Source organism: Dichomitus squalens (assembly GCF_000275845.1).
Source record: "Dichomitus squalens LYAD-421 SS1 unplaced genomic scaffold DICSQscaffold_2, whole genome shotgun sequence".
Classification (NCBI taxonomy): domain Eukaryota; kingdom Fungi; phylum Basidiomycota; class Agaricomycetes; order Polyporales; family Polyporaceae; genus Dichomitus; species Dichomitus squalens.
In genome coordinates, this window is record NW_006766884.1 from 1,042,272 (window position 1) to 1,066,572 (window position 24,301).

The 24,301-nt window shown below is 54.1% G+C and overlaps 9 protein-coding genes across 9 annotated transcripts; 6 read left to right on the top strand and 3 right to left on the bottom strand.

The window, feature by feature from the left end:
• Positions 1–364: 364 nt before the first annotated feature.
• DICSQDRAFT_165694 (uncharacterized protein) lies at positions 365–7,466 on the top strand (the record flags this gene model as incomplete). Its single annotated transcript, XM_007361188.1, has 24 exons — positions 365–393; positions 457–503; positions 553–719; positions 1,105–1,196; positions 1,252–1,259; positions 2,925–2,964; positions 3,021–3,067; positions 3,123–3,289; positions 3,669–3,760; positions 3,814–3,821; positions 3,877–4,002; positions 4,064–4,079; positions 4,136–4,178; positions 4,232–4,240; positions 6,250–6,301; positions 6,353–6,441; positions 6,495–6,592; positions 6,649–6,656; positions 6,716–6,832; positions 6,897–6,912; positions 6,964–7,006; positions 7,064–7,072; positions 7,121–7,164; positions 7,229–7,466. The coding sequence occupies 24 exons, from the start codon at positions 365–367 to the stop codon at positions 7,464–7,466; spliced, it is 1,605 nt and encodes a 534-aa protein (XP_007361250.1).
• Positions 7,467–7,774: 308 nt separating this feature from the next.
• DICSQDRAFT_48863 (uncharacterized protein) lies at positions 7,775–8,615 on the top strand (the record flags this gene model as incomplete). The annotated part of the gene is made up of 3 exons (XM_007361189.1): positions 7,775–7,936; positions 8,011–8,359; positions 8,431–8,615. The coding sequence occupies 3 exons, from the start codon at positions 7,775–7,777 to the stop codon at positions 8,613–8,615; spliced, it is 696 nt and encodes a 231-aa protein (XP_007361251.1).
• Positions 8,616–9,128: 513 nt separating this feature from the next.
• DICSQDRAFT_124077 (uncharacterized protein) lies at positions 9,129–10,580 on the bottom strand (the record flags this gene model as incomplete). Its single annotated transcript, XM_007361190.1, has 5 exons — positions 9,129–9,955; positions 10,009–10,217; positions 10,271–10,331; positions 10,381–10,461; positions 10,511–10,580. 5 exons carry the CDS (start codon positions 10,578–10,580, stop codon positions 9,129–9,131), a joined length of 1,248 nt encoding a protein of 415 aa, XP_007361252.1.
• Positions 10,581–11,315: 735 nt separating this feature from the next.
• DICSQDRAFT_26118 (uncharacterized protein) lies at positions 11,316–11,468 on the top strand (the record flags this gene model as incomplete). Its single annotated transcript, XM_007361191.1, has 1 exon — positions 11,316–11,468. A coding segment is annotated over one exon (153 nt), but the record flags the coding sequence as incomplete, so codon positions are not given.
• Positions 11,469–11,663: 195 nt separating this feature from the next.
• Positions 11,664–15,255, top strand: DICSQDRAFT_177383 (glycosyltransferase family 58 protein). Its single transcript, XM_007361192.1, has 11 exons — positions 11,664–11,815; positions 11,868–11,967; positions 12,026–12,331; positions 12,388–12,800; positions 12,860–12,995; positions 13,049–13,595; positions 13,653–14,011; positions 14,062–14,536; positions 14,593–14,817; positions 14,877–14,975; positions 15,044–15,255. The coding sequence occupies exons 1-6, from the start codon at positions 11,671–11,673 to the stop codon at positions 13,209–13,211; spliced, it is 1,263 nt and encodes a 420-aa protein (XP_007361254.1). The 5' UTR covers positions 11,664–11,670; the 3' UTR covers positions 13,212–13,595; positions 13,653–14,011; positions 14,062–14,536; positions 14,593–14,817; positions 14,877–14,975; positions 15,044–15,255.
• Positions 15,256–15,987: 732 nt separating this feature from the next.
• DICSQDRAFT_152007 (uncharacterized protein) lies at positions 15,988–17,912 on the top strand. Its single transcript, XM_007361193.1, has 6 exons — positions 15,988–16,213; positions 16,272–16,352; positions 16,410–16,562; positions 16,615–16,668; positions 16,723–16,797; positions 16,850–17,912. Exons 1-6 carry the CDS (start codon positions 16,171–16,173, stop codon positions 17,638–17,640), a joined length of 1,197 nt encoding a protein of 398 aa, XP_007361255.1. The 5' UTR covers positions 15,988–16,170; the 3' UTR covers positions 17,641–17,912.
• Positions 17,913–18,024: 112 nt separating this feature from the next.
• On the bottom strand, positions 18,025–18,213 carry DICSQDRAFT_48725 (uncharacterized protein; the record flags this gene model as incomplete). The annotated part of the gene is made up of 1 exon (XM_007361194.1): positions 18,025–18,213. A coding segment is annotated over one exon (189 nt), but the record flags the coding sequence as incomplete, so codon positions are not given.
• A 968-nt stretch (positions 18,214–19,181) lies between these two features.
• On the top strand, positions 19,182–20,128 carry DICSQDRAFT_49269 (uncharacterized protein; the record flags this gene model as incomplete). The annotated part of the gene is made up of 3 exons (XM_007361195.1): positions 19,182–19,364; positions 19,554–19,664; positions 19,913–20,128. 3 exons carry the CDS (start codon positions 19,182–19,184, stop codon positions 20,126–20,128), a joined length of 510 nt encoding a protein of 169 aa, XP_007361257.1.
• Positions 20,129–20,284: 156 nt separating this feature from the next.
• On the bottom strand, positions 20,285–24,206 carry DICSQDRAFT_97666 (metalloprotease; the record flags this gene model as incomplete). The annotated part of the gene is made up of 18 exons (XM_007361196.1): positions 20,285–20,615; positions 20,670–20,780; positions 20,839–20,902; positions 20,958–21,068; positions 21,124–21,175; positions 21,226–21,346; positions 21,407–21,461; positions 21,518–21,567; positions 21,624–21,735; positions 21,802–21,932; positions 21,987–22,066; positions 22,118–22,566; positions 22,624–22,925; positions 22,977–23,080; positions 23,136–23,513; positions 23,565–23,664; positions 23,728–24,083; positions 24,167–24,206. 18 exons carry the CDS (start codon positions 24,204–24,206, stop codon positions 20,577–20,579), a joined length of 2,655 nt encoding a protein of 884 aa, XP_007361258.1. The 3' UTR covers positions 20,285–20,576.
• Positions 24,207–24,301: the final 95 nt, after the last annotated feature.

Here is a 24,301-nt window from a genome sequence, read left to right on the forward strand (position 1 = left end):
GGTACACATTTGGACGTGGGAGCGAGCTGCTCTGGTGCAGCAGTACCAGACCCTCTCTGGATGCGGTGCGAGAAGAACCTTGGGCTAGCCTGTGAGTAGCTATTGGATGCATTCCCATGCGTGCTGACCGGACTCGGCATCCGCAGACTTCGGAGATCCTGTTACGCCTCGAATCCCCATGTAGCAGAGGTTGGTCGAAAGTACCACGCCGTGGGGACGTTTTAAGTTTAGGTACTCTCCTCATCCTAGTCCACGACCAACTGACTACCAGCGCTCATCAGGCTCACGCTGCCAGGGAGTCTGTCTATAAAGGACGAGGTAGTAGGCATACGCCACCCGCCTTCTTCCTCGAGACGACATGACAATGTCGGCACCGCAGTCCGCCGCAGACTTGTATGTAATCCATATTGCTTGATCGATCAGCCTTCGTTGTTGAGCTCTTCCTGCACATCACAGCGTTTCCGCAGTGAGGCTGGATTCCTCGCTCACGCTCGCGGCATTCTGTAGGTCGACTGTCTTCAAGTGGCCTTATTTGACCTGACATTCATATAGCCATCCTGTACTACGATTACGCGCTCACGATTACCTCCGAGATCGAATACTATTGGAATCCACCCTCAATGTCGGCCCCTTTCGTGCTCTTCGTTGTAAGCCGGTACCTGGGTTTGCTGGGCCCACTGCCTGTTTTCTTCGAGTACTTTGGAGGATTCCCTGAGCACGTGAGTAGTCGATTCTTCGAGCACTACTACCATCCGTTGACGGGTTGACTCCTACTAGCGGTAGCGGTCGTGTTCTCTCTTGTTCTTCGATCCTGCTGCTGATTATATGTAGGTGTCGACAATTACAATTCTACCACCAAATATACGCCTACCTGGGTCAAGCGATGGTTGGTGGTACGTGTTGCCTGGATTGCGGATCCACAACCCAAAGTCAACTTAGCAGGCAATCTAGTTCTCATGATCCTGCGCACCTACGCTCTTTACAATTGCAGCAAGCGGGTCCTTGCTGTGCTCATATTCATACACATATGTGGAGGGATCCAATGCTTCGTGAGCAGCTCAAGCCCCAGGAGTCAAGCGACATTTCTGATGCTTTCGTCTACAGGCTGCGATCTTGACGAGCCACAGTTCATTGTCAATAAATACCCCACTTGGATTCAAGTTTCCGGGATGCGACCTGTCGCTCACGGACGAGCAGTATGTATCCCAGATCTCCACTGGTACAACGTTGGTCTTGATCGCCCTTTTGCAGAGGAACTCGTAAGCAGTTCCTGTTTCATTGTGACGCGACCTCTTCCATGGGGTGCTTATAGATTTTGCCATCGCCTGGAGCGCACTGCTGTGGTTCGACACAACCATCTTCGGCTTGACATTATACAAATCCATTAAGATACGTCACGAAATACGTGGCGGGCTACCGGAGACTATGTTCCGAGATGGTACGTCCTCAATTGTGCTATCTGTGGCGCACACTCAATTGTCATTGCCAAGGTTCGCTATACTATGCGTGAGCATGTTGTTCCATCATGCGGTTCCTGGTCCTCATCGAGATTTAGTATCCTCGTAGTCGTAAACATACTGAACATTCTCACGTTCCTGGTGCGTTCGTCTACGCTCATCATTGACTTGAAGTGGACATTGAACCATTCATAGCTCACTGGTGTAAGTGCAACTTCTTCCTCTTCCTATGGCAGATGATGACGAGAGTAGCCCAATACGCCTCTGAAAGGAACCGCGACGACCTTAACGAACGTGTATGTACATTAACCTATTCTTTACATAGCATTCGTTGCTGAGCCTCCGCTAACCTAGGATGTCTGTCACTCTTGTCTCAAGGCTGATGCTCAATCTCCGCAGCCCAACTGCGCGAGACAGGCGACGCCTCGGAGGGAGTGCAACAGTGTGGACTAGTGGCCGATTCAGCTCGAGGGTGATGACCTTCATGCAACCTACCTTGATCACCGATAACATCCTCTTGGACGACTTCCCTTCGGACTCCTCAGAGTCATCCGGAAGCTCACGCACCGTCGCCACTGAGGTGACAAAAGCGTGAAGGGACAGCGCTAGGGAGTACTCATCCCGCATACCTCGTGTTACTCCCAGTGACTCATAATTATCGCTAGATCAATATGCAGTACGATGCTGATTCCGCATCCATAGTCATAGCACGGAGCTTGACGGCGGAAATGATATGAGGGACACTCGTGACCGGTCTTCTGCGCTTAGCCTGCATGAATGATTCGACAGCGGACTGGGCTATCTTTCCTTTCACCCAAGGCTGATGTTATACCTTCCCCGGCGATTCCCAGGTTTCACAGAGGCTCCAGTGTCAGGGACGTCCAAGAAGTATGAGTTTGCGTATTTCCACAGTGTACTTACTAGCTCTGTCAGCATGCCACCATGACAATACACTAGCGGCCATCTGACAATGTACATGAAGCTCGGCCCCGTACGCATGTTCATGCTGATGTAGACCTGACAACCCCCGCTTCTTGGGTGCGGGGAATTAAATGATCAACGTGCACCTCGACGGAAGCTTTGTTGACTGTGCGAATCAGGGGCAGTCGGCTGCGATTTATATGAGTTGCCAAGAGGAATTGAGCTTCGACGCGCCCCTTGGTGCTTCCCGGTACGTACACCGTTGCCATTCGGGCTGTAAATCTGCTTACCGTTGATGTGAAAAGAACTTGTGCCGCAGCATATGTGCAACACATTCACGCAGGTTCAGAGTGCGGATTGAATGGAAGCTAAGTACTGTGAACTTAAGGGCCCGAGGGACCCTTCGAAGAGGCTTCGGCAAGTCCAAACCCTCCAGGACATACGGCCGTGCCTGATGCCCAAGTATCTGATCCGATTGACGGTATACAGGGCCCCCCCATACATATAAGACACTCCTATCCAGTGCTGATCACCCATTCACTCTAGGCATGAGCATCCCGCAAGTTGCAGTCTCGGCGGAGACCTTGTACGTAACTGTTCCCCCTATGCACCTCAAGTACCCTAACCTCTCGGAACGAATAGCGCTTCCTCCGTGCAATTCGATACTTGCATAACGCTCGCGGCGTTCAGTGAGACTTGATCACTACTCCATGTCTGGCGATCACAGCTGACAATTCTGCACAGCCCTCCTATATTATGATTACGCCCTAACTGTGACATCTGAGATCGATTGGTATTGGAATCCGCCCTCGCCATCTGTACCCTTCGTACTATTCACGGTGAGCCGGTACTTCGGCTTACTAGGTCCAATCCCCGTGTTTCTCGAGTACTTTGGGCACATCCCTGAACACGTAAGCTGATACGCCTTGCGGTCTATACTCAAGCCAGAACTGAGCCTGTCCTTCAGCAGTAAGAGCTCGCCTATAGCAAAACTCACTTCGGCTTGTGACGGGAATTATAGATGTCGTGAAATACAACAGTATCACCAAGTTTTTGCGGTGGCCAGTCAAGCAGTCGTCGCAGGTGCGGGATACACTCCAAAAGCAGGGGTCTGCCAGCTTACCTGGACCATAGTATTGCTGATACTACGGACATACGCCCTGTACAACCGCAGTAAGCGTGTGCTCATATTGCTGGTCGGTATGTTCGTGGGAGGCGGTGCACAAAGCTTGGTGAGATCCATCGATGCGTCTGAGGTCCGCGCTGAAGGAATCAATGATTGTGTTCTAGGCTGCTGTTTTGACCAGTGTCAGTCCTCTATCGACCAGCACTCTGCTGAATTTCGGAATCACTGGATGCAATCTGTCTTTGAATACCGAGCAGTAAGTCCAGTGCTTCACGTAATGCGTAAACATTGATCTCACCATTTCTGAAGGGGTATTCGTGAGCGATCTAGCTGTTGTTCCTGAATTCGGCTGAAGACGACTCCATCTGTCAGATTTGGCACTTGCATGGAGTGCAATGTTGTGGTTCGACACGGCGATCTTTGCTTTGACGTTCTACAAAGCGATGCAGGTACGGCATTATATGCCTGGGATGCTGCTAGTGACAATGTTCCGAGACGGTATGTGGGATCCAAACACCTTTCCCTTCCCAATGTGCGTGCGCTGAACTTGCTTGGGAAGGCACAATATACTACGGGTGAGTGCAAGTTAGTTGTGCTGCACAGTATTGCTCACAGAGTCACGACGGTGTAGTATACTCATTGTCGTCAACACTCTGAACATCACTACCTTCCTGGTAAGCATACCAGACACGGGCATCTTTCGGTAACTGATGTCCAAACAATCCAGATTGTACCAGTAAGTTGTGTCATAAATCTCAGTTAGAATGCAAAAGGCTTACCCAAGTAGTCCGGCAATCCTTTGAAAGGGACAGCTACAACTTTGACCAACGTGTAAGCCGCTTGCCCTATCTCTGAACCCTTCAAATGCGCTGATTGCTCGTAGACTCTCGGTTGTACTGACTTCACGGCTGATGCTCAACCTTCGCGATCCAAGCATCCAGACATGCGTGCCACTTGGTGGGCCCCGTCGACATCAAGGGTCGTTCACAGGACAATTCAGCTCCAAGATGATGTCCTTCAGGCCGCCGACCGTGATTCTTGATACGTTTATGACGGACGACCTCCAGGAAGGAGCTGATATCTTGGAATCAGCGTTTACAGAGGCAGTATGAAACTGGCCGCGGCAGTGAGCTTACCATCAGGTGGACCAGGGTTTACTCGCTGCCACTATGTGTAGCAGCCGGACAATGACAATGGAGGACAGTATGACACCTTTCCTGTTTTGTTGATCTGTATGACTCGCATGATGCAAGGGCGAATGGGATCCAAATTTCTGCCATTGACCTTTTTCTGCGACATCACCTGGAGCAAGGAACTGGCGACCGCCGACTGGATGGAAAGATGAGATTGAGTCACCGTTACTGGTCCCAATGAGGCAAGCGCGCGTGCGCGTGGGACGTCCTCGGTCCGGCCCGGGGTATGCGACACAGCTGAGATAAAAGGTTTCCGCGCGCACGTCGTACACAAGCTCCGGGTGCTTACATTTAAATTCCTCGACGCAGGCGTTCGGATCCTGGATATCATCCTGTCTTCGTCGTCTCTTACAGTCGTTTGCATATCAAAGTGCAGTCGAGTCTTCCTCGTAATTGCGGTTCTGGCGCACTTGCCCACAGATAACTGCGATTTGCTCAGCTTGGCATATTCATGGTGCCAAGGCGAGAGACAACTTCGCTGTCATCGATGTGTCCTTATCTCTTCCAGATGCTACTGGTCCAACGGAAGAAGCACGTTCGCTAGGGCTTCGACTTCGAGCTCGGTGACCACGCGCCGCCGTGGGCGAACGGTTTCCTCACCTGCTGCGGCGTTAGCGCTAACACATGCTTGGTAGCGCTATTCGCTAGCAGTGCTCCGTGGCCTCGACCAGGCATCAGTCTTCCAGTCTGATATACCACAGACTTTTCTGGTAAGTGCGAAGCAGACTGTCTATAGCCGTTTGGGGGAGGCAACCGTATAGTCTAATTTATAACCCACATGACCCGTTTCCACAGTTAGTGGATCCGTGGAATACCTGGGAAGGTGCCGGCACATCAGGACCTCACTTTCCTGTCGGACGTCTCACATCGCGACGTATATGGGACGGGGAAGCTCTCTGACGTGTTAGTTCACGCTGGCATAGCCAGATGATATGTTGGCAGGAAGAATCTCATCTGCGATCGGACTCATCGGAGGCCCGGGCAGCCGAGAAGGATGTAATTGACACCTATACGTTAAATATCGTCATGGCGTCCTCGACGGCTCCTCGAAGCTTCGTCTCTAACCATGTCCTCCGTGGCTCCCGTTGCATACATTGTGACGTTGTAAGTCCAGATTCTTGCTGTCCATGGTCCTCCTGCTGAGTACGTTCCGTACAGGGCTGATTCCATTCGCGCCTACAATAACCTACTAATGGTCGTGCTGAGTTGAGTTCATCTCTTATCTAGCACATACCCTAGATCCTCATCTTCCCTTCAGCCGTACTGTTCTACGATTACTCGTTGACCATCGCAAGAGAGATTGAGTACTTCTGGAAAAGGGCTAGATTCTCCCTTGCCGCATTGTTGTTTGTCATCAATCGATATTTGAGCCTCTTCGGGAATATCGTAGTCGTGCTAGAATACTTCATGTATCACAGCCCACAAGTGAGTTTCGCTGACACCTTAAAGTCTTCACCTGACTGATCACCAAAATGGAACAGCGGTTTGCCTCATCCTTGGTGTTACAGAATGATCACTTACTTCTCCTGAGTGTCGCGCTAGCTGTCGACAGATACAAGCATACCATGCGTACTTCACTGTAGCCAGTCAAGTCGTCGTTGGACGTAGGTCTATCTGGCCTTTCGATCATCTTGCGTATTCATGACATTGTGTAGTGCTACTCGTGATACGCACTTACGCCCTTTACAACGGAAGCAAGGCACTCTTGGCCACCTTCTGCGCTTTCGGGATCGTGATGTTCGCTGTGAGTTCCTGTTTGTTTATAGACGTACTGCGGCTGAAGCTCAGTCACATAAGGCTACCCTCGTCGCGATGACCGTGATGGTACCCCCCGAACCCCCTGCGAAGATCCTTCCCCAAGCTCTTGGATGTGATCTCTCCGTCAGTCTTCCGGTGTAAGCGTCCTTATTTCTCTGGTGTCAGTCGACTTGTTGTTGATCACAGTACTCAGGGCGATTCGTGAGTGGCCCGCACGCGTCAAAGCATATGCACCTAGACAGGGACTGCAGGGGCTGCAGTGGGTTGGATCGCGATGGTGTGTTTCGACACTATGATCTTCGTCCTCACCGTGGCCAAGGCGTTCAGAATGGCCCCGTTCTGGCATCACCGCCTGCTTTCGATTTTGTTTCGAGATGGTCAGTACACTCGCACCATGTCAGGCCAGCCCTAGCGCGTCCTCTGACTGTATGCTGCTTACAGGAGCCGTCTACTACATGTATGTGGAGCACGTCTTATCGAGTGATGGCCCGCACTGACATGGCTCTAGCATAATGGGTTTGGTGAATTCAGGAAATCTTCTTACGCTTGTGGTGAGCACCGGAATGCCCCCATGTACTTTTCTGTTTTCTGAACCATCCTCGCTCTAGTTACCGAGCGTAAGCTTTCCACGTCCCATCTTAAAGTCGAGCTCACCGATCCTCTAGATAGGAGACACCAACAGGGGCTTTTTGACATCGTTAACCAATGCGTACGTATCTCATAGGTTGATCGTGCTGAGGCCTGCTGCGATTGATACTACTACTATTCAACAGCATCTGCACGACCATAACCTCGCGGATGCTACTGAATCTCCGCGATCCCGAGCTGCAAGGCGGCACCCTGCGCGTCGGGAGATGGTCGATATCGCGCACGTCGCAAGTTGCCGTAGCGGGTTCAACAGCATCCAGTGAAGCGAAGACAGCCCAGGCTGCAGCAAGCGACTGCGGACCAGTATGCAACCATACTACGATCTTGGTTGAGCCGCAGCCTACAGGCCGTGTAGAAGTCTAGTAGATGGTGATTTGTGCATAAGATGTGCCGCCGTAGTGAGGACATGGTAGGCACTCGCACGTTGTGTGCGAGTGCAGTGTAGGTCGAAGCCTTCCTCTCTCAACTGTTTCTCGTATGAGGACACATAGATAGTAGAAGACTGTTCCGTGTTGAGATGGAAGTGACAGGCTTGCGCTGAAAGCCGCGATGCGACGTCGACGCGCGTGTTGGCCAGACGGGGTTGTCACGCCCGGGCCGCCCGACCCGGCCCCAGGTCGTCATCGACTATGGGGCTGTGCCATCGACCCTCCGAGTACTGTTGTGCCAAGATGTCCGAGCAAGACCCTCTCCTCCCTACAGTAAACGTCCCCGATTCAGGAGATTATCTCGAATCTCAGTCAACCCTCCCAGCAAGCAAATATGAGCGCGCCAAAGTCCAGACCTCCGAGTTCCTCGAGTCTTATTTCCTCCATTACATCGTCATAGCCCTTGTCCGTACTCATTTCGAGTCGTTACTAACTGCTCACCACCCGCAATCCACGTCTCTAACCACAACCTCACATAGGTACTCATTGACTCGGCCTGTGTCCTCGCCGACCTCGCCTACACTTTCCTCTCCTCGGACTGCACGCCCATCGAGGGCCCCGAGACGCCTCTCTGGCTCAACATCCTCGCCGAGATCTCGCTCGCCATCACCACCGTCTTCCTCGTCGAAATCCCGGTCACGATCTGGGCCCAGGGCATCCAGAAGTTCAACCCGTTCGGCGGCGTGCCGCACGCGGCGCTGCACTTCTTCGACGCCGTCGTCATCCTGACGACCCTCGTGCTCGAGGTCGTCCTGCGCGGCCGCGAGCGGGAGCTCGCCTCGCTGCTCATCATCCTGCGTCTATGGCGTCTCGTGAAGCTCGTCCAAGGTGGGCGGAACGCTCCTTGTAGAGACGACTGCGGCGCTCTTTTCTCAAAGTGACACACCTTACATCGTCAGGTATCGCGGTCAGCGCCGGGGAGCTGGATGAAGAGCAGGCCAAAGTCCTCGCCGAGACCCGCGAGGCACTCAAGCGCGCCACCGCCTCCCTACAGTCGGCTCGCAACGAGAACCAGCAGCTGCGCGCACGTCTCGCTTATTACGAGCAGGACCAAAATAATAGCCAGGCTCGCGACGAACCGTAATACATCACAAACCGCACTCTGTCGTGTAGAAATAGCGATGTGCATCGCCTACTCCAGGATGATTTTAAGGACATGTGCATGACCTATCACGCAGATATTTATGGATCTTTCTGTTCTACGCGCGCGCGTTCGCGCCGCGGCTGCTTGGGATACATTAAAGTGGGATGTGCTATGTACAAGGGGTGGTAGCTAGCTACGTAGAAACACAAGAGTTCGTCGCTACATGGACGTCGGAGAATATACCCTTCTAATTGATACAGTCCGTATGGGTGTGGCTACACTGTGACTACAGATGACAGGATGCTGGAAGAAGTTGCGAGTGCGTGAGAAAACAATGCGAGCGATCCTATGTGCAATGATGTGTAACCGGTCGTACGTCGGCTAGCGATGTGTGGGGTCGTAGGCATTGTCAGCGTCTGCCATAGTCAATGTCTCAAAAATGGAGCGGCAAGCGTCCAGAGTCCAGCCACGTCAAAGTGGGCGCAGAAGATAAAACCAGTCCAGGGGAGGTCCTCAGCGGGTAGACGACGTCTCGCTGCCGGCGCGCACCCACTGCGACAGCCGCGCACGCGTCACGGGCTGGTCGGGGTCTCCAACGTCCTCCGGGAACATCCCGTACGACACCGGCCGCGAGGCATCGCCCACGGGCACGACTGCGTCGCGCTCCAAGTCGATATAGAAGCTCCCCGTGGGGGAGCTCGACGGCAAGCCGGGACCCCCGACGACGACAGCCTTCTGCGGAAGCGCAGGCACGGGCGGGGGCGAGTTCACCGTCGTCTGGCTCCAGCACGACTTGAGCTTGAGCGGACGGAGCGGGCGGACGGGCGGCAGCACGGGCTGGCGGAAGGAAAAGCGCGGCATGGGAGGCATCGCGAACGGCGCGTCGACCCCGCGGCGGGGCGAGACGCGCTTCGCCCAGCTCGGGCGCATGCTCTCTTTGCTCGGCTTGTGCGCGAGCGAGGTAGGGCGTGTGTTCGTGAGGAGGCGGCTCGTCCAGGTTGAACGGCGGTCGACGGGTGGGATTGCGTGGAGCGAGTCCGGAATGCTCTGGCGATGTGGCCAGATGGGAGATGGGGGCGCAGACCCCGGCTGAGGAGAGGGAGGGAGGGGCTTGGCGAACTGCTCGAAGATGGGCGTTGGGTAGTGGAAGGACAAGCGCTTGATGTCGAGTACGTCGGAATGACGTGCCTTCTCGGTGCGAGCTACGCGCGGGGTGTACTCGAGGGTGGTGGAAGGCCCTACAAACCAGGGGACCTCATATACTGAAGACATCCAGATGTCCGCGACGACGTGCATGTGCGTTACGGTTGTCGTGAGTAACGAGAAGGAATACAAGATGACTGCAGAATAACATCAACACGCCGCTTCATAACGAGATAAGGTGAAGACGTACGAATCATGCAGGATATCCACGATAGTGCGACGACAAGCGAAGAAGACGCGCAAGCGACTATGCTGATGCCTTGACAAAGGACAGGAGGACCGTTCGCGGTGACGGCAACGCAGCCGCCCAGTTGCAGTGTGGACAGAGCCCCTGTCCACGCGCACTCATAGCGCACCTGGTTGATGAATTTGACGGGGAACCGCGACGAAGCAAAGCAGCTATGAATGCTGTCAGCGCCGAGCGAACAAGCACCAATATTCGCAACACTCACAAGGCCAGAAGGGTCAGAAGGAGGCACGAGTTGAACAGTACGAAGGTAGGTGACCCGAGCACTGTGCGGAAGGTCAGATGGAAGTCAAAGCGCAGACAAAAGGAGCCCACCATGGACGTCAAGATCCCTCAGCACCGTCAGGTTCCACGCTGCAAACCCAATAGTGAGGATGTTGATATAGGCCAAGATGCCTACGAAAGTCGTGAGCCTAGACATCGAAGAGGGTGTCAAGTTGCATACCTAAAAGCACGAAACGCAAGACAATAAACGGGTTTCGCGTCTCGCAAGACTGGGGAAGGCCCTCAAACATTATGACGGATGATAGCAGAGGATAATCTAGAGGTAATGGTAGAAAAGAGCGCGTCGAATTGGGTCGTAGGTTGAGAGCAGGGCGTAGCAGAGAATGTCAGACACGCAGGCGGATGAACTGGAAGGAAGGTCAAGCCCGAGTGTACAGTTGAGCAGCAAGGGGATAGTGGGTAGCGATGGATGTCGCGCAACAGACGACGCGTCGAGCAAGCCCTTTGAAGGTGTGGAGGAATTGGAGTACGGTCGGAGCCAAGGCCGTAAAAGAGGATAATCCAAAGCAGTCTAAAGCAGTCTACTAGGGACCGCCGGGGCCACAAAGGAGCTGAGGCGGGACGCATACTTGCTTTTAATAAGGTGGGAGGCCCGGAGACGTAACACGCGCAGGACAATGGCTCTAAACGAGAACAATAGCTACCTCGCGAAGCGGTTGGCGGGCTTTACACGGCGAAGCGCTCATCGTTGTGCCTTGTATTTATTTATTCTCATACGCTTAAGCGGGCGAACCGACGTCTAGCATTGGGGCGTGCAAGCGTATGATGCAAGTCAACGAGAGATTAGGTCGAGACTCGGGCAGACCGATGCGATGGTCGTAGACAAGGAGGTGGTGGCAAACGCCCGAGAGCGCCTCTCAGGCAATGGACGCGCCGCCGGCAACCGCACCGAAAGGATCATACCCGCGAAGGCAGGAAAATGCAGAACAGCAACACATGTCGCTTGCCCCTTCGCACAACAACATGTCCCCTTCGGGGTGACATACGAAAAAATTGGAACGATACAGAGAAGATTAGCATGGCCCCTGCACAAGGATGACACGCTTTCCCGGAGTGGTAGACCTACGGGTCTCAATATTTATTTTGCCCTTGCCTCCTTGAACTCGGAAACCAGCCGTCATTTGCGTTATGCTTACCTTTGCGTAGTCCAGTCCCGCACTTTTCTGCAGTATCATTGTGCCTGCATGGTCCAAGATGAGTTCAAGGACTGACCGGCAAGGGCTTCGCATACGCTAGAGCGGCAAAGCACCCAAGTGCTGTCCGGGTCGACTCCCAGTCTACCATGGCTTGTACTTGGCACCCACCTCTCTATGCGTCTGAATGTCTACTATCGCTCAACTCGCACAATCACTATGGAACCTCGCATACAATCTGCTCACGGACCCTCGTTACTTCGGCACCCTCGCAACACTCGTAATCGTCGGTGACGCTGTCCTGACACAACTCATCGTACGCTTCGTACCATGTCAGCAAGTGTATCCTGCCCCAATGTCGCCGACTTGACGCGAATTCTGCAGACACGGAGATTGACTGGGAGACTTACATGTACCAGTTGGAGCTGTACATGAAGGGGGAACGAGACTATGCTCTCATTACAGGACCAACTGGGCCCATAGTGTGCGTGACCTATTGTTTGTGATGTACGAGACGGACTGACTATCAAGGCAATTGGCAGATATCCAGCAGGGCATGTGTATGTCCACCACATGCTGTACTCTTTGACGGACGCCGGGCAGAACCTCTGGAAGGGCCAGCAAATCTATGGAGGACTCTACCTCATAACCCTGGCTCTCACGGCAGCCATATACAAGCAAGCTGGCGGTGTGCCGAACTGGATTCTGCTCCTGCTTCCTCTCAGCAAGCGACTGCACTCCATCTATGTGCTACGTCTCTTCAACGATTGTTGGGCTGTTGTCGGTGCCCAAGCTGCAATCCTTGCTTTCGCGCGTGGCTGGGATGCACTCGGCATCCTTCTTCTCGGGTACGCAGCCCCACATTCTTGGGTGTATTCATCCACCTTCATATCATTTGGAATAGTGCTGGATTGTCAGTCAAGATGTCAGTTCTACTCTACGTGCCCGGCCTGCTCGTCATCCTATTCAAGCGCCGCGGTCTCGTCTCTACTCTTCTTCACGTACTTGCACTCGGGGCAACTCAGGTACTCGCCGGCTTGCCGTTCCTCCTTTATCATCCCCGGTCATACCTCAAATACTCGTATGAGCTTGGGAGGGTCTTCCTCTTCAAGTGGACCGTGAACTGGCGTTTCCTCGGCGAGGACCTCTTCCTCAACTCGACATGGGCCGAGGCTCTCCTCGTTGCCCATGTCACCACCTTGGCTCTGTTTGGGCTATTTCGTTGGTGCAGGCGTGATGGTGGTGTGATGGCGGTCCTCAGGAGAGGGTTCGAGCAACCTCTGCGAGCTCCCGCAGTGGCGCCCTTGACAGCGGACTGTAAGTACTATACTCAGCGGTGAAGGATGCTTCAGCTGCTCATGACTTGGTCTCCACAGACGTTACTACGGTTCTGTACACCTCAAATCTCATTGGCATTCTGTTCGCGCGGTCGCTCCACTATCAGTTTTACTCCTGGTATGCGGTGCAACTCCCATTCCTTGCCTGGAGGACGAAGTATCCGGTCGTCGTACGGTACGCTCACCAGCCAGCAAAGGGCCCCGATGATGTTGCTCACCACGCTCCAGGCTTGCGCTTTTACTAGGGATCGAGTACGCGTGGAATGTATTCCCGTCGACCAACCTTTCATCCGGAACCCTGGTTGCCGCCAACGCGGCGTTGCTGTTGGGCATTTGGTTCGGATACCCCGAGGGCAAGTCTGCGTCCCATCCTGCAGCAAAAGGGGAGTAGATATCCATGTCCGAGCAATATACTGTACAATACACTACATGTTCTATCTCGATACTTGCTGGACTCGAGCAGACTCTACAGAGGGTTTCCAAACGATGCTATGTCATCATACTTGGGAGGCGACCTCATACTCTAGCCCTCCATCGTCTCCACAGTACGAAGGACACAATGCAGGCAACGATGGCCGTCCCCACGCTGATCCAGAACGTCGACTGCCAGCACTGGACGCCTTTGCACGCCGTCTCGCCGGGCGGGACGTGGCGGGCGGCGATGAACGCATACAGGTACGAGAATACTGTGGTGCCGATGAACGCGGCATAAGAGATGTAGCCGAAGTTGCGGCCCAGGTTGTTGAGGCCCCAGATCGACGACAGGATTCCAGGTCTACGAGGATGCGCGACATGAGTAGTTCGTCGCATGCGAGATTGGGATGGCACTTACAGGAGCGTGAACGTCGAGCCGTAGGCGATCCCTGTTCCGACGCTGAGTGACCATACGTCCTCCTGCGCCCTGACCCCCAGCTCGAGCCACGCAAACGTTAGCGCAAGCAACAGCGACGTTGCGATCATGAACGCGACCCTGCTGGTGTGCCGCTTGCGGGAGAACGCCCAGACGCCGTCGAGGTGCGCAGCCACCGGCGCAAGGGCGTCGGCGAGCGGACCAATGAGCAGTCGCGAGATGGTGTTGAAGAAGGAGAGGAGGCGGACTTGGCTGGACACGTTGGCCGTCGCGTTCCCTGCCGATGTGCTGGGGGGCAAGGAGAGGACGATAGAGCCCAGGTTCGAGATGACCATCTCAGCCTGAAAACCTATGTCAGTAGCGGAAGAGCGCATCGTACAAGAGCCCATACGGAGCCAACTATAATCGTTATCCAGGAGGCGAAGACCCAGAACCACGGATCTTTGAACAGGTCGAGGCTACTGCCTTCTTGGGGTTCCTTCACGGGTACGACGCGGACATTGACAGGGTCCTTTGGGGCATCGTCCGATTCCTCCGCCGCATTCGCGAGAAGAGGTTCCGCCTCTTGCCCGTTAGCTGCAGATTCTGTGTCTAAGTTCGCCGACCTTGCCTCCTCAATTGTGCTATAGAACCGCTGGTTGGCGCGGAAGATCGCAGCAGTGACCAGGTGTATGGAGCCTGTCACGATAGCCAGGAAAGTGAAATAGCTGGACACATCAAGAATCTGGCCAGGCACGGTGAACAGCTTAGAGGCGACGAGAGACAAGAATAGCGGCGAGAGTCCGAATATAGACATGCTCGTCCCGGAGGCGATGCCAATGTACTGCGGGAACGACTTGGTCGCAGCAAACAACAAGGAGAAGTATCTGAGAAACCGGGTGTTAGCCAGGTTCACAAGTTATAGCAGGATGACTAGACATACGAGGATACAGTAGCAAGACCGATCATCCCGAAGTAGAGGACAAGCCTATGGAACGTGCCATCGGACGCAGACGTTACATCTGCGGGTGCTTGAGCTACTTCCCTCGCAAACAATCCGAACCCAACAGAGTACAGCATGGATGCGGCAAACGAGCATGACCATGCGCCATAACGATCAATTGCTATTCCTGCGATTGCCGCGAATGGATATTGCCCAGCCATGCCCCTGTTGAAGGCTTCTTGAGCACCTGATCAACCCGTATCCACGACGAGACCTGAGCTCACGCTAAGGCAATGGTCGTCAAGTGAGGCTGTGTAAGCTTAAGATGTTCCACTAGGGTCGGTGCAATGAGCGGGAAGCTGTAGACGCCTCCGCCACATAACCTGCGGGCAGGAAACGGCAAGAGGTCAGTCTGGGACGTGTAGATGATATTGACTGATGGTGTACGAACGCGTTGGCAGCGACCGCGCAACAAATCAGAACTGAGCGTATGATGTCGCCATAGCCTGTACCGACGCGCATCTCTGTACGCAGGTCACGTAGGCTGTCCTCGGGGTACCGATATCACTCAGAGGGAGTCGAACCGACTGCAGGTGTCTGCAGAGTGGAAGGATGGCGGACTCGTGTAGCTAAGACTTGCGTATGGTGGAATTTCCTGTTGTAACGAGCGAGTGGACCCGGTGGTGGCCAAGTGGAGGACAGACTCGAAGTCTCCAAGCCGGGGACGAGGATGTCGGGACGCCACCGGCGTCTTGCTTGATTGCCGTTTGCAGCGTCCATACTTGGAGCTCCTTGGTCTGTAGCGCCCTCGTCCATTTGGATTCTTACACACTTATGGCTTTGACGACAATACAACGCCTGTATACTCAGTTGTTTCGGGCTGTTACATCGCTCCGTGTTATAACAGAGCGCCATCGACGCTCATTTGCGTCAATCTCGGTCAGTCAGGTGCGCCGCCTGTCTTGATCAATGGGCGATGAAATGCGCTGCCAAGTTCCGGCGCTGTCTGTTCCTAACGGCAATGACGGTGTGGATGTAATGATGGATCGGAGCGTGATTCATATCCAACACAATCAGCCATATCTTGACAGGTGTGCAGCAGCGCCGAAAGAATATGAAGACATTCTTGTTGGTCAACAGGTGGAATGAAAGTAAGTCTGCCTCAGGAGTCCAATATATGCGCACAAACATTCCACCCAGAGCTAGGTCAGAATTCGGGGAGGTCGAGCGGGGACGGTAGTCCCGAGGAAGCGTGCAGTTGTGTCCATAACAACGGGATGATCACCGCGCTGGCTCAAGGTTTCAGAGGGCGAGTACGTAATCCTTGGCGATGCAGCGCGAGACCTGTTATATTCGGCACGTCAGGGGTTGTTTGGCCTCGAGCTTTGTGCTTTCACCCTCCTTTGTTTCTGTTTCCTTCTTCTCTCCCAAGGTCACTTGCTTGACGCATTGTCGGACAGGATTCCGGACACGGAGCTGGTACTTAATCTCATCGTGTTGGCCAACTAATCCGATTGCACGCTACCGTCGACCGGTCCCAGTCCTCTCTAACGCTCTGCGCTTTTGCTCGTGCACGCCATGGTCAACTTCTCTCTTTCTTCTTGCCGGTACTCTTCTTTTGGTAAGCGTTATAAGCGAGCAAATCGAACGATGATGTTGACTAGTAACAAATCGTCCAGCCCTTTTCACTCTTTGCAATGCTGTCCTTTGTGTTATCGCGGTATGGAATCTGACATTAGCCCAAGAAATTGGGTGGACTCGTGCGTATCCACCTCTTGCAATCGACATAGCTTTCCTGACGTGCTATGATTTCGCAGCATTCGTTGATGCATACCTCATTGCGATCGGCGCAGCTGGCATCCTATGGATGTTCCCAGTGATGTTCCTCGACCAACTACGCAAAAACGCCCTTGTCAGTCGGGTATGGTTTGAGTGTGCTTGGGTCGGTCTGTTCTGGATATTGAATCTCGGTAAGTCCGCACAGTCTAGAAACGCGTGAAATATGTTCTCATCAGCCCTTAGCTGGTGCTGCCGCTGTCACCGCTATGCTTCCCAACATGATGTGCAGCTTTGCAGGTGAGCAAACGTCTGTCATCTTGCGAAATAATCATGAATCATATCGTGTTGTAGCAAATCTTCTTCTTCCCGGCGCATGCGCAACAACAGATGTGCTTCTCGCGTTCTCGTGGATAGGGATGGCCAATCGTGAGTCGTTTCAGATTGCCCGTTCACGGTCAGATCTCTGACGCCGTTCCAGTACTTGTCTATCTCTGCGTCTTGATGGTGTCTGCCATCATCCACATGAAGGACGACTCCACGATCTGGAGCGCCCACACGAGAACATATCCTTGGTTCAGGCTGCGCGAGCAACTCAACAGCGCTCGACCTTCCCCCGTGCGCACAACATGGTCGAAAGCCCCTCTCCCCTCTGCCGCCCCCTCAATACGCCTCCCTTCTGATTTCTCAGACCGGATGGTTGCGAGCGGCACGCTCAAGAGCTCGGCTATGCGGAGCTCCACGATGAAGAGCTCTGTGGTCAGGAGCTCGACTTTCGATCACGAAAAGCTCTCTGCCGTACCCTCCGCACTCCGGAATACCAAGACGCCGCTCACTGCCAACAAGTCGGCCAAGATTCTTCAGAGCGCATGGATCTCCGCAACAGTGACGCCCGCCTCACCTCCTTCAGACGAGTACTCGTCGTACTCGTCAGGTTCAGGCGGTTCGGGCTCCGATCGTTCTGACCTCACGTCAACGCCGACGGGTCTCCCCCCGTCGGCGATGTACGTACCATTTTCATCGACGATCAAGCCCTCACCAGGCCCCCCACGCTCGAGCTCGTTAGCGACAACGTTCGGCCAGCCCCCGGTGAGCGCGCTCCTCACGCCCTCCCGGAAAGGCAGCCTGCGTTCGGCCGCCGCGATGCCGTCACCGAAACCTCCAGTGTCCGCAAAGCCCTACCAAGCAAGCGGTCCGCGCAAGTCGAAGCGCAAGTCGAATCGGCCTCCGCCGCTGGATATGACGCGTCTGCATTCCACGTACGGCCGGTGAGGGACACGCCAGGTGTCCGCGAGCGGCCCTGGCGCTCTAAGCAGAAGACGTTGCATGCGTCATCTTGCTTGGGGTAGACAGCGTCGCCGCGCGATGGTTCTGTCGTCTGTACAAGCTGCGGTTCTTGTTGTATCAGTACTAGTAGTGTTGCCATGCTGTGTACGAGTTGTTGTGCTATCTTTTTGCTTTGCCAATACCACTTTATCGCAAAGATCTGCTACCACTCACGGCGGTATGCTGGAATTGGGGCCTTTGCAACTCGTCTGATGTCAGACATGTCACAGGACGATAGGGATATCCGTGCCTCCGTGCGAAAACGCATGGTTCGAGACCGCCTCTGGGGCCGTTTAGATCTGCGATTCGAGCAGTTGCCACTACAAGGCCTCAGGTCTGCGTTGACGACGATGTGGGAGTGCGCTGTCTCGTGAGCTTTCTAGGCTCACTAGAACGAAAAAGATAAATATTGAGACCCGTAGGTCTACCACTCCGGGAAAGCGTGTCATCCTTGTGCAGGGGCCATGCTAATCTTCTCTGTATCGTTCCAATTTTTTCGTATGTCACCCCGAAGGGGACATGTTGCTGGGCGGAAGGAAAGGGGACATCAATCAGAATCTCGTATATTCCTCCTCTCGCGGGTTAGATCCTCGCGTAGTATGTGTGCCGAGAGTGCCGCGAGCTGTCCGAAGATGCTGCGGGCGCTCGCAAAGACACGAAGCACTAGTGTTGCTGTTTGTAACTCCTCACGTGGTCCACGAGCCGTCTATAGCTACAAGTGGTACCTAGTAGGGTCCACGATAGCTGTCGCAGCTGAGCTCATTGAAGGATGCTACACAGGTTTGAGACTTTACACAAAACTCAGCCCTCGAGGCTCCGTGCTTACCTTGCTAGTACAGATGAATGGTCATGAATGTATGATACCTCATTCGTGGAGCTTCCAGCGGCATTCACAGCGCAAAACCATATTACTGCGAATACTCTGGCCGCGATCATGTCGGCCTCTGGTTTCTGCCGATATATGGCAGGTAGTGCCCCCGGTGTTACTGCCAGTAGCAAATTGAGCCTAGGGAAGGTCCCGTACAGCCACTACTCTCAACTTTCTCCACAGCTCGGACCGAGGACGATGTGCCTCAGGCAGATCCCATGGCAGTGGGCCCCGGCATATACGTGTTCACGTAAGTCTATATATTAACAGCTTGGTGGTCGGCGCGCATACATTGCCAGTCCCCACCATATAAGAGGTCAAAGTAGGGAAGCCGCCGCCACCTGCCATCTCCCTCTTACATCTCTTGCCCCACCTGCTGTCACTATGTGTCTTGGCCAACGCCCTTGAATAATGGACGTTACCAACAGCGACTCACTGTGGTTGGACGATGAGGAATATAGGTGGGTCGCCAGTGACTTCTCTGGTTACACGAAGATCAGCATACTGATCGTCGGTTTCTGCGCAGTCGAGCATACCGCTATTCAGCCGTTGCCCCTGTAGGCAAGAACAGTTCACCTTGTTCCCAATATCTGCCTTACGACCTCTATCAACGACAGCGATGCTCGCTTTTGAATACTTTACCACGCTGGACCGCGAGATCGACTTCTTATGGGATCATAAGCTTTCATGGGCGAAAGTTGTCTCCCTGTTAAACAGATATATTGGTCTTCTCTACTATTTCTGTTCCTTTGCCATCTCTCTACCTGGGCAGGATTTCTCGGTGAGTGCACGTTTCACCATAGTTGTGGCAATACCGAAGGGGTCTCCTTTCAATGAACAGAGGTGATTGCACTCCTTCGTCTCATTCTGCATCGGCTCACTATGAAGCAGCTGCAAGACCTTAACTCGTGTAACACAAGCATGCAACCCTTTGCTCTATGCTGCATGGGTTGGTATGTCTGCTTTCTGGCGACGTCGTTCAGGGGTCTAGACGATCTTTCCAACAGCTTTTGCCGGCTTGCGCGCGCATGCGGTCACCATGCGTAATTGGAAGATAACCTTACCTATCGTCCTACTAGGGCTTACAACTGTAATCATAGATGTGGTATGTATTTTCTCCTACAATGGACGCGAGCTGAATGGAGCGCAGTACATCATGGCTGAGACAACCATATCTCCTTCGACGAGCCTTAACTGCGTGCAAATTGTCCCGGAAATCGCGGGCACGACATTACACATGTAAGCCCCCCTCTCCTTGTCTGGTTTTCGGTGCAACAGTTCAACCCTTTGGCCTTGCCAGACGTGCGTATTGGTATCGAGGCCTGCACATGCAGACTGCCTTAACGCCAGTCAATAGTATTCATATTATCGCGAACATGCGCTCTCCTATCAAATGGCCTGGTACTTGCTGCAACATGGGTCCAAACATGGAGCACAATCCGTACCGCAAGAGAGTTTGGATTGTCTGCGTCATTCGCGTCGTTTCTACTGTGGCATGGATTGCAGACGTTTGGGTACGTTGATCCCGTTGGTGGCTGCACCTCGGACCTCATGGACTCTGCTTGATTCCACAGTACGCTGTCAGTCATTAACATCACAGAAGTAGTAGTTTCGTTTGTTCCGTTCAATGGCGTGGTAGTTGTACCAAGGGTGTGAGTGAATGCCCTACCACGGACTGTTATTACGTGGTATCCTGACGAGTTTCGTCCTGGTTTCATCCAGCCTAATCCCCGTCTTTGTCTCTCGCTTCTTCCTGTATTTGCACGGGCTCGGCACACAGGACACCGAGCCCACTCTGCCGACCCTTTCGGCAGTATCATTGTCGTTCCCTCGTGGCCATGACATGTACCTCGCCGAAATGGACTGATATTGACGGCCGGAGACTGATGTATTGACTGGCTCACGTAGAGCGGCCGTCATCTATCAAGAGCCACTAATGCACGTGTGTAGTGTATTCAGTCTGTTGCATAAATAGCGTCGATGTTGTACAATCTCCTCCTTCCTGTCGTCTCCTTCACCAAAAGAGGCACCTCTTCTCCTGTGGAGGGTTGAGCTAGATTTCAAGTCAGCACCCCCCTTGTGCTGTTAGAAGGGTAGTGAGACTGACCTTCGCCTTCGGCGAGCAGTTGAACGCTGCTGCAAACTCCGGGATGTTCGAGACGGTGCCATCCACGCGGTAGCGGTTGGGTGAATGCGGGTCTGTACGTACTCTTGCGACCTGCGTGAACGTTATTTGAGTTATTCGCATGGTGCCATAGACGACTATCAATACTTACGGCAGCCTCAGGCTTGATGTTCTGACCCCAGCTGCGGGCGAACGAGATGAAGAATAGCTGCTCGCTACGAATGCGCAATCAGGGTGGTAACAATTATCGAATGGTTCGACGGAGCTTACCGAGTGTAGTTCAACCCAGGAAGAAGGACCTCGGTATCTTCACTGTACTGCGCCTTCCAAGCTCGGAACGCCTGGATGAGACCGCTGTCGCCGATATTCTCGCCAGAAGTGCTGTCACCGGTCATGTTGAGTGAATATCAGACATCTTGTCAAGGGCTCTACGCACAGATTGCCGTTGACGTGGATCTTGCCGCCCTTGCCATCATCGACCGTGTAGTCTGAAAGCCTGGTGAGTCGACGCAATGAGAAAGGCTGAACCATGACATACTGGAGTACTGGTCCACGATGCACTTCTGACGGACGTTGAAGCCTTCGCTCGTCGTGTTCGTCCACCACTCTTCCAACTTTCCGTCCTGGTTGTACAGCCGGCCTGCCGAATCGAACGCGTGCTAGAAGGTACAGCGATGTTAGCAATCATCGTTCTAGCGATCACTGGGATAGAGACGTACTGTGAGCTCATGAGCAGCGACGTGTCCAAACGACCCGTAATTTATGTAGCCAGGCCTGCGGCAAGAGTGAGGCTGAGGTCTACAATGTACGCGTGCAGCTTTTACACTCACCAGTCAACCTGGAAGAATGGAGGCCGGAGGATACCGGCCGGGAAGACGATCTTAGAGGCCGCGGGTTGAGCATATGGACGCGGCTGAGTTACTGAGTCGGACGTACCTCATTGGCGGGCGGATTAAAGTACGCGTTGACGGTAGACGCATACATCTCCCAAGACAGGGGGTCGCGCTGCTTCCCGATCTGATACCATGTGCGGACTTGCTCAGAGATCCTGCAATGCCATGAGGAACAGTGGTCAGCAGAACAGCTCACCAACGCATACATCGGTAACACTTACTCGGCACTAAGGATGTTCTCGAAGAACGTGTCGTTGTTGATTTTAACGCGAGCATAGTAGCTAGCGAGAGAGCGAGGGTCCTCGGTGTTGGGCGAGAGCGGGTACCCGACCTTGACGCGCAGTGCGTCCGCCTACAAAGCCGGCCTCAGCGTACACGAAGTCATCAACTGGGCAGGGAGGCATACCTTTCCGGCAGCGGCGGCAGCACTCTCTTCGTCCATCCACTCGAGCTTCTTCAGCGACTGCTTGAAAGCCCCGATGATGTCTATCCACACACATCAGCCCTTCCGTAGCACAATGAACACGTGAAACGCACCGGTGATGACCTTCCTCGCGACCTTCCTCGATTCCCCGCCAAACGTCTCCCTCACAAAGTACCTTCCCAGCGCAAAGCCCAACGCATTCTCCACCTGGGACACGCAGTACTCCGCGCGGTCGCCGACAGCGCCCTTCTTGATCCCATTGAGCACCTCGTTGAGGCTGCGCACGGCCTTCCAAGCCTCGGTGTCGAGCCCCAGATACGACGCGTACTCGAGCCCGGCGCGAGTGACGAAGTACGCCTCGAGCACGTCACGATCCGTCTCGTTCAAGATAGCCGAGAGGGACGGGAGGTACGTCGTAGAGGTGAGGATGATCGTCGAGGGGAAGTTGCGCGGGACGAAAGCGGAGAAGTACGTCGAGAAGTCGAACTGTGGGAGAGAGTCGCTGACGATCTTGAAAGGGACGGGGTTGTAGGTTGCAACCGGATCCTGGTACAAGACGTCGCTGGAGGTGATGTTAAGAAGGGGGCGCGATACAGGAAGAGAGGGATGTGAGACTCACAGGTCGAGACTCGCGTTCGCAATTCGCTTTTCGAACTCGATCACGGCCTTCGCGAGCCTGTGTGCACGCTCGGTGCGATTCTCTTTCGGGCTGTCCTTGTCCCCATCGTCGTCATCACCCCAAGGCGGCCAGGGCCAAGGAGGCCAGACTCGAAGACGCTCCTCGTGAACGACCAGCTTGTGCGTCTCCTCTTCTGTGAGTTCTTCTGGCAAAAGCGCATCGTCCTCATTATCGAGCGTCACGAGGAGGCGCTGCAGTGTGCTCTGATATAGGTCGACAATAGACTCTTCCTCATAATACTCCTATTGAGAGTTCAGACAAGCGGACTGAGTAGGATGGAAGCATGACAGTACCTTGGAGGGAAGACCCAGATCAGGCTGGCTTATCCAGAGTGTCATGAAGTTGGGGTCGTTCCCGACGTCTCCGTCAATAACGTAGGAGAACAGGCCACCAATACCTGTGTACAGTTAAGGCCGCACTCACACGCCCAATGCTAGACAGAAGCTGCTCACCACGCGAGTGAAGGTATGCAACCGTAGCTGTCAGCCTTTCCCTCTCCTTCTCCGGGGTGGGCTCAAAGTGGTCTACAACAGTCGTCTTGCCGTGGAAGAGTTGGCGGATCTTATCCGTGACTTCTTTCAAAGGTGCCTCGCCAACCTCGTTGAGGTAGTCCTCGTCTATGCACGAGTCATAGAGGCCACGAAGCTTCTTAAGCAACTGTTCATCGTATGGGTTGGATGCAGTAAGGGACGACGCCTCGGAGAAGTGGAACGAGGAGTCCTCGGAGAGGATCTGCTGAAGCAGACGTTTGTTCTGCTGGGCGATCTCTTCAAAGTGGCCAAACTTGCCCTTGTCGGAGGGAATGGGGTTGGCTTTGAGCCATCCGCCGTCTGGAGACACGTGAGGGGCACGGACAACAATGATGGCAGCCGTATACTCACTGGCGAAGTCATAGAAGTTCTCGCAGGGGTCCTCGGATTCGTCGATGCCCAAAAGCACGGAGGAGGCGAGGCTGATGCACGAGGGTGACAGGCATACAGGCTATACGAAGGGAGTATGCACATGGGATTCATTGCTAAAAGAGTAGTGAATGTGGGAACGTACCTCCTCGGGAGGGACCGTCGGACCCGGGAGAGGGACTGAGACTGTGGTGGTGGTTACGGCGGTGGTAGTAGCCTGCGAGGTGGTAGTCGCGGTAGTCGTAGCCGTAGACGTCACCGTGACAGTCGACCGTCCATGTCCTTCGCCGCTGTTCAGCTTGTGTTGCGCACCGGCGAAAAGACCGATGAAGACGGAGCTCAGGAGTAGGAAAACAAGAGTAGCGATAAGCAAGAGTTTTGTCAGCGGAGACAAAGGCTCCTGCACGATGGCGGCAAGGCGGTCAAGGTATGAGGGTTCTTCGCCTTGTTCCGCAGGAGCATCGTCGGGATGGGAGGCATTCTGGAGGAGCGGGGCCGTCTCTGATTGAGATGGAGGTTGGACGTCAGGCGACCGTAGCAGCGACATAGAAACGCAGAGTGAAAGAGGAGTTGAGGGTGCATACCTTCGTCGGTGGACGGTCTGGGTGCTCGCACGTCCGCCATGCCGGCGAGGTGTGGTTAATGGAACTCGACGACGCGTGTGGGACGGTTCGAGTCTGAGGCCCGTCGTCCTGCCCGCGCTCGTGCCAGGCTTCCGC

Bases quoted from the DNA above. Each gene is read 5' to 3' on its own strand.
- DICSQDRAFT_177383 (XM_007361192.1), top strand. From the start codon at position 11,671: ATGTCTACTATCGCTCAACTCGCACAATCACTATGGAACCTCGCATAC. The intron at 11,816-11,867 runs GTCAGCAAGTGT...CGAATTCTGCAG, and splicing joins CATCGTACGCTTCGTACCAT to ACACGGAGATTGACTGGGAG. The intron at 12,332-12,387 runs GTACGCAGCCCC...CATTTGGAATAG, and splicing joins CTCGGCATCCTTCTTCTCGG to TGCTGGATTGTCAGTCAAGA.
- DICSQDRAFT_152007 (XM_007361193.1), top strand. From the start codon at position 16,171: ATGGTCAACTTCTCTCTTTCTTCTTGCCGGTACTCTTCTTTTG. The intron at 16,214-16,271 runs GTAAGCGTTATA...CAAATCGTCCAG, and splicing joins TTGCCGGTACTCTTCTTTTG to CCCTTTTCACTCTTTGCAAT. The intron at 16,798-16,849 runs GTGAGTCGTTTC...ACGCCGTTCCAG, and splicing joins GTGGATAGGGATGGCCAATC to TACTTGTCTATCTCTGCGTC.